This window comes from Muntiacus reevesi, chromosome 2 (genome assembly GCF_963930625.1).
Source record: "Muntiacus reevesi chromosome 2, mMunRee1.1, whole genome shotgun sequence".
In the NCBI taxonomy this organism is placed as follows: domain Eukaryota; kingdom Metazoa; phylum Chordata; class Mammalia; order Artiodactyla; family Cervidae; genus Muntiacus; species Muntiacus reevesi.
Genome location: NC_089250.1, coordinates 238179368 through 238192174, shown reverse-complemented (window position 1 = coordinate 238192174; position 12807 = coordinate 238179368). Strand labels below are relative to the sequence as shown.

Genomic DNA, 12807 nt, shown 5'->3' with positions numbered 1-12807 from the left:
TAAGCCCCCTCTGAAACTGCCCAATTTTACAAAAGGGTACCCTAGACCTGTTCTCTGATTGAATCACTAGACATTGTTGTCTTTTCGGTTGCACTTTATTTTTTGGCCAAATGTGTGGTACATTTTAGATATGGTTCATGTTTGATCTGTGGGTCAGATGGCCAGCCTAAATGGACAGATATCTTTAAATGAACATAAAATAGCTATCAGTGGGGTGTAGAACTAAACTCGTTACCATGACACAGTTGAATCTAGAATGAGATCAGTTCTCAGAGGTACTATCTCTGTTTAGTACCAAGTAGAAGGCAGGCATTCAGAAAGGTTTGGTAAATAACCAGACCGAGTTAATACATGGAATCAGGGCAGAGAAGGAAACTTGATTCCATCTATTCTGGTTATCTAATGCTGTCACTAGCCACACAAAACTTCCTGGCTAAAAAAAAAAAAAAAAAATATTTTGCTCAGTAATCTGTAACGTGGACAGGACTTGGTAGGGACAGTTTGTTTCTGTTCTACTTGGCATCAGTTGGGGGTAGCTGGGATTGGGCTAGAGAAACCTCTTCCAAGAAGTTTACTCAAATTAGTTTTGGCTGGAACAGCTCAGTTGTGGATGTTAAACAGAGGACCTAAGGGGTAGGGGGCTGTCTCAATTCCTCTCCATGTAGGTCTTCTCATGGATATTTGGGTTTCCCCACACCATGGTAGCTAGGTCCAAGAACAAATATTTCAAGAGACAGGAAGTGGAAGCTGCCAGTCCCTCAACCGCCTGAGACCAGAAAGGCTCAATATCTTCAGTCTCTGCCTGGCTATATCCCTAGGTCCTACTTCCTCCTCTTTTTAATTAATGTTACTCCTTCAGTGAGGTTTCTCTCCTTCCCCTCATCTGAATTAGGTTCTCCTTGCTCTGCACTCAACAATTTATTACAGTAAGGAAAAACATAGTTTTCTCCCCACTACCGACATCAGCTCCACAAACAGATCTGTTTTTGTATACCACATAGTTGCAGTGCCCGAGACATATTAGGTGTCCAATAAAGGTTTGCTGGATGAATAAGTGATTAGCCTTGCTTCTGAATTCTAATACTTGATTCTATCCTAACCTGGAAAGGATAAACCTGAGTATAATATCTTGGAAGCTTAGCAGCAGGCACCAATGAAAGTTGTGAAATCTTAAGTCAAAAAAGGCAACAAATGTTTTATTTATTCAATGCAAATTACTGTATTTACCACAAGCTAAAGAAGAGAACATATATATATATATATATATTTATATATATATTTGAATTTATGGAAGACTAAAGACATGGAAAAAATCCAGCACCCCAACAAGTACGGCCAGGAAGGAAATCAGCTCTGTAATAGGACAATTTAATGAACTACAAACAAGAAAGGGTGGGGAAGGAAGGAAAAAATGTGCATTGAATTTAAGACATTGTAAAACTGAGAAGACATATTTACTATTCAAGTATAAACTCAGTAAGGACTTGGCATAAATTGAAAGGCAGCTGCTGAGGTACACCATTATAAAATAAGTTCTATGAATTTACAATTCTACCTTCCAATTTTCTGGGAGAAAAAACCAAACTCTTGAAGGTCTTCACCAGAGACCCTGAGAGGGAATAACACTTTTGATGAAGACATAGTCAACAATCCATGACTGAATTTACTATTCAAAAACATGTATTTATTTTAAACAATAGGAATACGTGCTCTCAGACTGTCCTCTAAGAGTTTTTGAGACTATTAGTTCAAGAGTTTCAAAGTATATTACTTCCAAAAACAATACTGATTTTAAAAAATTATTTTAAACAAAAACCAAAAAGACCTGATTTGATGGTACCTTAAAAATACCCTAAATACCAAATTTTCTCCAGTCTAACATTGCAATTAATTTAAGAATTCCTCCTGCATTGTTAAAACATTTTTTCCTCACAAAATGTGGGTACTGAAATTGGATAGAAACATCATGAATGTGAAAATACCACGAATTTTCTGCAGTTAAAAAAAAAAAAACTAGAATGTTCTTTGGAATCACTGAAATATCAAAAATTGGGTTTTGTTTTTTTGTCTACAGTCTGTGCACCTTCTCTCAGGCCCTCCATGTTGCTTGTAGTATTGACCTGTGGGATTCTAGTTTTACAGCTTCAAGTCTTGCAGTGCAGTATCCATGCTTAACATACCAGTGGCTCTCTGACCAATGGGAAGTTATGTTTAACTCAGAAATGCTGTCATTTACTTCTTCATAATGACTTTTGCCCAAAATAAAAACTTTATAATATGAGACAAAACATCCTGTGTTACACAATCAAATGAACCCAACCTGGAGAAATCCAGTGTGGTTTCAGCATTCAGGAGGGCATTGTCTCTTATTACTTTTCATGGAATTACCACAGGCCTAGCTATTGGCATTCAGCTTTCCTTGGCCTTAAAAGGAATTTCTCAGGGCTGGCAGGTTGGGTTAGATTCTAGGAGAATTCTGTCTTTGATAAACTATCATTTTTTTTTAGCATAAAATCTGGCCATGGCTATAAGTTTCAATGTGCATACAACTGATTAGAGATTTTTTTGTTTTTCTTTTCAACATTGGCTGAAATTGAGTAGAAATAAGTCCATGAGGCCTCTTCACGTGTGTCATGAGATATGAGAAATCTGTCTGACTCTAGTCACTATTTCTTTCCGACACAATGGGCAGGTCTCCAGTTGCAAGGCACAATCCATGCACAGATCACTGAGGAGAAAGACATAGATACCCGTTAGGACGGTGCTTCAAAAAGTCAGACTGACAATGTGCTGACTCAATGGAGCATGTTAACTGAAAGGGTAATAATCACACATGACTGAAACATTAAGTAAATATCTAAACAGTTAAGTCTCTCTTCCACTTCTGACCTTCAATCTTCCTCTTCTGAGAAATAAGTTAAAAGTTCATGTGCATTCTTCCAGAAAGTCTGGATATATACAGCCTATGCACAGAGATGCGTCTCTGTAGGTAGAAATACAATGCTATTTTTTTCCCCAGACAGTTATCTGTCTGTCCCAGTATCATTTGTTGAACAGTCTATCTTTCACCATAGATTTGACATCATGTCTCTATGATATATTTTTCTTTGTAAGTAGTTCTACCTTCTGTTCCATTACTGTGTCATTCTTTTCATATACTGGGAGAAAACTATTAACTTTTTTCCCCTAAAGGTGGTATTTTACACATATTCTTTCTCACCCTGTTTTTGGTTTTTTTTTTTTTTTAATTTTTAAAAATGTATTTATTTTTGGCTACACTGGGTCTTCGTTGCTTTGTTCTGACAGCAGGCATCCTTGTCTGGCCCCTAGCATCTCTTGGAAGGCTTCCAGTGTGTCCCCCTTAAAAAGATGCTTGTGTTTGAGATATATATGTTTTTTATATTATAAAGGAAGTATCCATCCATCCTTAATTTAAACTTTTATTTCTCTATCCATTTCTGTTTTGTAGTAGTCATTCATTTGAGATGGATATTGAATTTTTAGCATGTTTGCAGAAAGTGTTAATTCTCTGCTCAATTGTCCCTTGGCCTATTTGAGAAATTATATTTGATTACATTCGATTAAATACATTTGAGAAATTACATTGATTTTCTATGTTGCACTAACCGTGCATTCCTGAAATAAATAAATGACCCTCTTGGTCGTGTTGCTGTGTACTAGCTGCTGATAATTTAGGATTTTTAGGTTTATATTCAGTCATTCATTTTTGTGTTTCATCAGCTTTTTGTATGGTTAACATGCATGCTTTGTAAGAAGATTGTGACTTTGCTATTTTCTCTGTGGTCTGAGAAGTTTATATAGAATCCATCCATTCCCTCAAAGTTTGAAACAATGTACTTGTGAAACCATCTGGGCTTTTAGAGGGTAAGGCAAAGGGGGAAAATCATCTCAATTTCTTCCATGGTATTAATAGTAGGAATGTTTAGATTTTCAGTGTCTATTCTAGGGGATGGCTCATGTCATTCAGTTTAGCCAGATTTCCTTTCTTAACCTCTACTCAACGAAACTGTTGAGCTAGATTTTCTTATAATTCTTTTAATTTGCTCTTCCAACTTTGTTCTGGATATGTCTAGTGTGGGGACTGTGCTCATACTTAAGATACCTGATTCTAAGTTTTTAGATTCCAACCGTCTTTCATGAGCACTTATTGTGTGCCAAACCACCAATAAGGGCCAGAGAGCTCAAAGAAGAATAAGCCCAGATCCTGAGGAGTTCTGGGCTACAGAGTTGATAAAGGGAGACCTGGTAGCTAAAGCTCTGTGAAGAATAAGAGCAAGGCAGCGTATGGGATGGGCTGAATTAGAGCGAGCTGGTCTGGGACACTGGGATAGGTACTGCCTGTACATAATCAGCACACGTGCCTGGGCCAGGCCAGGGTCAGCACACTGCCCAGCTCCTCTTTCTCCTTCTAACCTTAGTTGCGAGGCCTTTTTAGGGGACTGTTTTATTTGCTACTCTTGCTGATGTTTAGACACTGTTCTACAGGATCCAGGCTGTCCTCATTTCCTACAACTGCAGAGTGGTTAGATGGTAGGGTGGTGCTGCCCTCTCAATGCTGAGGAGGGTAAAGAGTAAGTACATGAGAAGGCTCTAAAACTAAAAGGGATTTCCTAAGAGACCTGCAGTTAGCATTAAGCCTTTTGCATTCTGGGATGAAAAATGTGTTAAAAATAAAGTACTGAGTAAACAAAGTAAAGCAAAACAAAAACATGGGTGTTCCATATCAAGCAGCTTCTTCTATTTCAGGTACTTTCTGGAAGACAGCCAGGCACTACTTAGCAAACTCTGAAACCTCCTTCAGCCCACTTTGGATATTATGAACCTTGATGAACAGCTAGGGAACTGGTAACACTGTAAAAAGCAATTCAAGAACAGGTGGAACTTAGTCTAAGGTAATGTACACAAGAGGAAATAACCAAACAAACCCTCTGACCTGTGTCCACATGGCTTCAGCTGCGTGTCTGCTACCTCATCACAACACAGGGAGCAGCAGTTTTCCCGGATACTGACTTGCTTCAACAGAGCAAGACGCCTGTGCCTGAGTAGAAAACACAGTTGAAGTTCATTTTATCAACAAATAAATGGGGTCAGTGACCAGTGATACATATGAAATGCTTTGAAAATGCTCTGTACATGGGAGTCTACCATATATTCCCTAAGCTCTAGTCAGTAAAGTTTTCACACAAGACATCTCATTTCAATCTTACAATGATTTTCTAAAACAGAGAATGAAGGAGGCTGGTCATTCTCATCTTACCTGGTGGCTCAGCTGGTAAAGAATAACACACACACAGAAGTAAACTGCTTTCCTGAGTTCTGTGGTGGGAGCTCTAGCAAATCAATCAAAGCAAAGGCCGAGGGCATGGGAGCTTCCAGTTACAGGGAGTAGGTCATGACCTGGACTTGTGACTGGCATCTAAAGTGGGAGGAAATGGCAGTCCTGCAGGACTGAACCCTTCTCCAGGGGGGTCTGAAGCTATCTCCAGGTAGACGGTATCAGAATCAAGTTCACTGCTCAGTGGTATTGGAAAACACATGTCAGACCATTCTAGTAGCAGGAAGAGTGGTAAGAGGAGAACTTTCTAGTGCAAAGACCCTGGGGCTACAGTAGCAGACCTGGTCTGTTTCAGGAGCAGCAAGGAGGCCAGGATGGCTGAAGCAGCAGGGGCACATGGGAGAGTGCAAGAGGTCTAAGGAGTAGTGGAGGAGAGGAGGGAACAAGTCCTACAGTGCCTGCTGAGATTCAAGCTTTTACCTTAAAGTCAAAGAGGAAGCCATTAGAGTCTGCTGAGCAGAGAAGTACATGATCTGATTTATGTTGTAACAATCGTTCTGGAGGCTGTCCTGAACAGACTGAAGGGGTTAAGGTGGGAACAGGGAGACTAGTTTGAGGGCAGGAACAACCCAGGTGGGAAATGGGAGGCTTTAGCCCTGGCGGGAGAAGGGAGAGGGACCAGGAGTAGTTGGTTGGGATATATTCTCAAAGTACAACCCATAGGATTTGCTGAACAATCCATCACAGAAATGGCAGGAAGTCATACTCTGCCTCGTCAAGGATCCTCTAGGACCACAGCCAGGGAAACAGAATTGACAATGGAGCTATTACAGAGAAAACGTAAGAGAAGCAGGTGGCTGTGAGTGGCCAACTTTTGTAGCTGAGAGGTGGGTATATATATATATATATGGTGCTTTACTGTGCTATTCTTTTTTTCTTTCATGTGTATTTGAAGTTTTCCATAATAATTTTTCGATAATAAAAAGTTTAAGAAGAAGAAGAAGAAGAAAAAGAATGAATGGAAGAAGAGGTAGAGACAGAGAGGATTTACAATATGGAACAAGTTACAAAATGCCAAGTAGAAACACGGCCCTGATCTCCTACCCTGAAGTCAGAAAAGAATACTGTTCCTATGAGTAAAACAGGAAACTTTGACATTAAAGAGGTCATTCAGTTAGTCTCTGACAACTTCTGTCTTGGTGTCACTGTCACAGAAAACAAAAGTCCAATGCAGCACAGGACTGCCAAGCTGGTAACTCTGTTCTTATCCAAGGAATACTGCACTTTGGGCGCCAAGATCTTAGAGTACTGAGAGAGTACACAGAACCCATCCATAAAAGATGACTTTCTGACAGTTGGTGCCTATTGCCATCTGACTTCTGGAAAGTTTAATTTTGCAGGGGTGGTTAACTAAATGCTGAAGCAGTTTTAACTAAGCCTCCAGGGGAACTCTTAGAGGGATCAGTTGGAACTTTCAGGGTGTACGTGAGAAGACAGACCTATTTATGGGCCACATCCAAGAAAGACAGGCTACATAACAAAGTGATGGGGTATGGCAGATGAGACAGGTGTTATGTCACACTTTCACCAGGAGGAATTTAAAGTTCAGAATCCCTGTCAGGCGCTAAGACAAGATGTCTTCATCTTGTTCTCAGAATGAACCTCAGATCTCTGAGCTGGGAAATCAGTGGCCCTTCGGTTTTTGGGATATTACGGAGGCTCTGTTGCAGCAGGCAGGGCTGTCATCACTCTGTGACATTTTCTGGTTCATCTGGAAACTGCTGAGCCACTCTCAAGCCTTGGGACACTGAGTCCAAAGTGAAGTACAGCCCAGAAGGGCTTGTTACAGACCTGCTTTTTAAGCCAGAACAGGAGCTAGGATTACAATATTACGTTATAGACACCCTTAAGGGTGCAACAGGCCAACACTGCTGATTCCTTACCTTGGCAAAATGATTTTCTCTTCAGCTGTGAGGAAGGCGTAGTCATTAAAAGTGCTAAATTTCATAGACGGTGGATATTTGAATGGTTTTGCTCCAAAATTGAACTCACATTGTTGATATGACATGAAACTAGCTGCAGCAAAAAATCCAGATCTACAAATAAAAATGAGTAGAGATCAAGAGAATTTATAAAAACAAAGTGGAGGTCATACACAAAGTGGTCTTCAGAAGTAAGTTGGAATAAGAAATAAGTCGGAATAATTCATACCCCGGGAGAAAGAAGGGTGGCATTCTGTTTACTAACCTAGATGGGACTATAAACCAGAGAATATCCTGCTCTTATCTTCCTGTATCAAACTCTGGGAGAATTCTAGGTATGATTAAATGAGTCCCCAATTACTTGAAGTACAGTGATTTCTCACACAACTGACCATATAAATGGACAGTCTTTTTTTCCTAGAGAAAAGGACATTCCACACATCTACTTGAATTTTTGACTGAGAGAAGGTACTTACACAGTAGATGAAAAGACTTGCTTCTCAGGAGGCAGCTGGATGCCATTTAAAAAGAAGATCATTTGCTTTTCATTCAAGTCTAACAGAAATCCTACTGTGTCTCCTAAAGGATGAAGTGGAACACTGTTAGGACAGGAAGATTCTGCTATCTCAAGGGTACAAATATCATTGTATTAAGTCTATTTTTGTAGCCCTATATTCAACATATTCATCTTGCTTCTTCTGCAACTGATCTGACCCCTTTACATCAAAGTTTGGAGAGGAAAAGGCTGCCAATTAATCTATAAAAAGTCATCAATTGTAAGATGCATCCCAATTTCAAAGATGTGAAATGTGGGGGCAATGTGCATTTTTGGACCAGCAAAACATGGTAAGATCACAATCATTAACTTTGCTTCTCTGGTGAGATTTAAAATTCTCTGAGAGGCAATTCCCTGGTGGTCCAGTGGTTAGGACTCCTGTACTTCCAATGCCAAAGGCAAGGGTTCAATCACTAGTTAGAGAACTAAGATCCCTCCTACAAGACTGCCTGGCCAAAAGAGAAAAAATTTTTTCCAGAGGTTCCATCTGCTACCATATGACTCTATGTCTTCAGATCAAGGTGGGGTGCACCAGGAGGCCCCCTGAGAATACCACTCTTGGTGCTCTGGTGTGAGGCAGAAAAGCCCTGTTTCATTGTATTTATATGGGGGTAAAAAGACTCACTCATCTTAAATCCTTTGGTCTAATTGTTGGACAAATTAACTGTGTGGTTCTAACTATGCTGGTTTGAATCTTTCATTCATAAATGTTTTCATGGATATAAGGCCTTGGATATAGCAAACCAGTTGGAATACAAATTGAATGGGGCAAAAAAGATGAGGCTAAAATCCTCGCTTTGACTGAGAGTTCTGGTAGCCTCTTCCCCTGCAGTGTCCTGAGCCTGATGTCTGGAGAGCTGAGGCTGGGCAGATGTTTTTGAGGCCAAGAGTGCTCAAGTCAGCCTGAAAAGCTGCATCTAGAGGGGCCCAGAATGTGTTCACTGACTAGTGCCAATACTCTGAAGAAAATCTCATTTTATTGACATTACAATTTCAGTGTCCTTAATATCTCCACAGCTGCTCTAAGACATATATATACCCAGAGAGGAAAGTTGAATTCATATTAATCTGAAGAATCATATGAATCTTAATTCATATTAATTAATCTTAATAATTTCCCCACTAAATTAAGAATTTTATAGTCTGAAATGTTTTGCTAAAGGAAGGGCTCCATCAGAGTTGAGTATCAGGAGAGTACTGTTCGCACCCATGGTAGGGGATACAAATGCTAATATCCCTTCCCACACTTAATATTTTTCCATCAAAACATTTTTTTAAATTAATTTATTTTAATTGGAGGCTAATTACTTTACAATATTGTAGTGATTTTTGCCATACATTGACATGAATCAGCCATGGGTGTACATGTGTTCCCCATCCTGAACCTCCCTCCCACCTCCCTCCCCAGCCCATCCCTCAGGGTCATCTAAAACATTTTAAAGCCTAACATGATGAATGCCTTGCCAGAACCAGATGTCTTAACCTAGTTGATAAACTCATGATGGAGAGGAACGAGTACCTTCTTTCCAGCAGGGGTGTAGGTGAGGCTTACTTCTGGCGTTGTACCAAATCAGCTGCCGGCAGCCGTCGTATGCACAGGAGTATTCATCATCCCCAATGCCATAGCCTTCCTGGAGGGAGATAGGGCCCAGGATTAGTGAGGCTCTGCCTGCTGTGTTCTGGGAAAAGTAAGTGTGTCTTTTACAACCATTAAGCTGGTGGATGGAATTCTACGTTTTCTAGATGAAGGGAGCCTATTATGGTTCTTAGAAGGTACCAAAATTTTGACATGGAGTCAGAAGAGAATATGACCTCACCAACAAATATTTCCCAAGTTTCACATCTGTTAGTTTATTTAATTCTCACGAACCACCTTGAGGCTGGGAGTATTGTATTCCGTTTTAAGAAGAAATAAAGTCTCAGAGCGGTCAACCAACTTGCCCAAGAACACGTTACTAGAAAAGTCAAGTTTGGACCTTGAGATTTTCTGATTCCAAGGCTGGTGTGGGCAAATATCTTTTTTGCCTGTAGTACACTTCAAAATACCCCTTTGCTCAGAGATGTTAAACCTGGGTTCAACAGAAAGGCTATTGTAGGTAATTAGCAAACAGGTATTCAGAGATATCTGAACATTATATAGGTTCTTGGCAACTTCTTTTAATACTTACTGCCTTTTAATTGTTTAATAATTACTTTATTGTTAACATAAAAGGGTGGGTGAGATCTTAAGAAATTATTTTGAGCAGTTATAAGAAAAAAAAATAGAACAAATAGAGGAAACATGCAGACCAGACAACTGCTATCTTTAAGGCTCAATGGTGAAAGATTCTAGTGGAGAAGGCCACTGAAAATGTTGGCCAGATCCAAGTAAGACTTCAGATCCTGGGGATGGTCTCCTTATTCTGTGCCATAATCCAATTAGAAGACAGACTGGAACAAGGGCTCCAACACACTCCCTGACTACTTGGACCACAACATACTGAATTCGGATGTGTGTTCTCCAAAGTGAGAATTAGTTGTTCCGAATGCACTGCTCAGACTACTCAAAGGTTAAATGAACCTGTGTAAATTCTCAGCAGAATATTCACCAGTCTATTATTAACAGAAAGAATGCCTTGCTATCCCTTTCAAAGCCTGAACAAGTTAAAAAAAAACCGTAATGATAAACAAGATAACTATTCTGTAGGTGACCTGAACAAGACCTACCCTTTAGCTTATCAGATTAATGATCTATCTCTAAGCCTAACACTCGATCATCTTTTCAACAGTAAAGCCCAATCAGTATAAGGGTTAAAATAAGAGGCACCATGAATGGACTTCATATTTTCAGAAACTGGGTGTGTCCTAGGAAAGACTAATTCCACAAAGCCACACCCTGTCTGTACAGGCAAAAAGATTCAGAATCACCACAACAATGTCCATAGGAAGCAAAGTTTTAAGTATAATAACAATATGAAAATGCTGTATTTGGGGAAAGATATATGAGACTTCATCAATTTCTAACCAACTAGTACTTAAATCAGGGAAAAATGTTTTATTTTTTAAGGAAAGAAATTAAGTCTATCAAGCAATCTGGAGGGATAAGAAAATAGTATTCTGTTTCTTGAGAAGCTGAAGTTTTTGCAACCATAAGGCAGAAATTAGTTTCATCCATGAGACAAAATGATCCAGCTTCACTGGCCATTAAAAAGAAAATCTGCAACGTTCAGTCTCATATATACTACTCTCAGACCTGCAATGTGCTGCCATTTTAGCAGGTACACAATTTATAAAGCTTCCTCCCAAGAGAAGTCCATATTTCTTCTAGTCTTGGGACAAATTTTTACTTCCAAATGAGACAACTAGCTAATTCTCTGAGATTATCCCCATTTTCAACTGCAAAGAACACAATTATCGAAGAATAAGAAGGTGAATGAACTCAAGTCCTAGTTTCTTTTTGTCCCAGTCTTAGTTTCAGTTTTCTTGCCTGTGAAATGGAAATTATAACAGTAAAAACTGTTACGGGAATCAGATGATAGGCTTTAAGATGAAGTGCTTTAGAAATTAAGATTTTTTAAGTCCTAAAAAAATCATTGTAAGGACATCATTTGGAGCAGACTATCTGTGTAATTGATACTACTTTCTTTAAATCAGTGCCCAAGTTGGGCACTAGAAGACTAACTGGCACTGTTCTCCAGACCCACTTATTTTTGACTACCTGGTGCCACAAAAAACGCCTCATTCTTCCAGGTTTTAATTAAGGGCTAGTCAACTAGAAGGCCCTGCAAAGGGAAGGTTCCCAACAAAAGCAATGGCAGTTTGGGGTCCAGTGTTCCATCCTGGACAAAAATTCAGACCTGCCCTTTCCATGGGCCCTCTTCCTCCAGTGAGCAGTTTAGTAAAATGCCATGAACAATTCCAGGATGCTGTACAGCCTTGCTGAAAGGGCACTTTTTTTTTTTTTTTTGCCATACATTGACATGAATCAGCCATGGATTTACATGTGTTCCCCATCCTGAACTCCCCTCCCACCTCCCTCCCCATGAAAGGGGAGGCAGGCAAAGTTTAGTTTGACTTTGTTGAATCACTTCTAAAACCCATCCTAAGATCTTACATATGGGATGGGAGGCTATATTATTTATTTATTTTTAATTGGAGGGTAAGAGGCTATTCTAGTCAAGGCTATGGTTTTTCCAGTGGTCATGTATTGATGTGAGATTTGGACTATAAAGAAAGCTGAGCACAGAAGAATTGATGCTTTTGAACTGTGGTGCTGGAGAAGACTCTTGAGAGTCCCTTGGACTGCAAGGAGATCCAACCAGTCCATCCTAAAGGAGATCAGTCCTGGGTGTTCATTGGAAGGACTGATTTTGAAGCTGAAACTCCAATACTTTGGCCACCTAATGCGAACAGCTGACTCATTTGGAAAAGATTGAAGGCAGGAGGAGAAGGGGACAACAGAGGATGAGATGGTTGGATGGCATCACTGACTCAATGGACATGGGTTTGGGTGGACTCTGGGAGTTGGTGATGGACAGAGAGGCCTGGCGTGCTGTGGTTCATGGGGTCGCAAAGAGTTGGACATGACTGAGTGACTGAACTGAACTGAACTGAAGAGGCCATTATTTATTTTTATTTATTTATTGTTTTCTTTTTGGCTGTGCTGGGTCTTTGTTGCTGAGCGAGGGCTTTCTCTAGTTGCAGTGAGCAGGTTTCTCATTGTGGTGGCTTCTCTTGTTGTAGAGCATGGGCTCTAGGGCATGCGGACTTCAGTAATTGTAGCATATGGGTTCAGTTGTGGTTCCTGGGCTCTAAGAGCACAGGCTCAATAGTTGTGTCACTTGGGCTTAGCTGCCCCATGGCATGTAGAATCCTCTGGGACCAGGGATCAAATCCAGGTCCCCTGTACCGACAGGTGCATTCTTAACCACTGGATCACCAGGGTAGCCCAGATAAGAGGTCATTATTTAGATTAATGACAAAAGTAAGTCTAA

At 40.0% G+C, this 12807-nt stretch overlaps 1 protein-coding gene across 1 annotated transcript in view; it reads right to left on the bottom strand.

Annotated features, from left to right (window-relative positions):
* Positions 1–1170: 1170 nt before the first annotated feature.
* Positions 1171–12807, bottom strand: part of RSPRY1 (ring finger and SPRY domain containing 1) — a 35713-nt gene continuing 24076 nt past the window's right edge. Inside the window, exons 11-15 of the mRNA XM_065925387.1 lie at positions 9354–9465; positions 7755–7857; positions 7240–7392; positions 4955–5059; positions 1171–2728 (exon numbers count right to left, since the gene is read on the bottom strand). Of these exons, the coding sequence (XP_065781459.1) occupies positions 2632–2728; positions 4955–5059; positions 7240–7392; positions 7755–7857; positions 9354–9465 (570 nt within the window). The 3' untranslated portion in view covers positions 1171–2631. The remainder of the gene's footprint in view (positions 2729–4954; positions 5060–7239; positions 7393–7754; positions 7858–9353; positions 9466–12807) is intronic.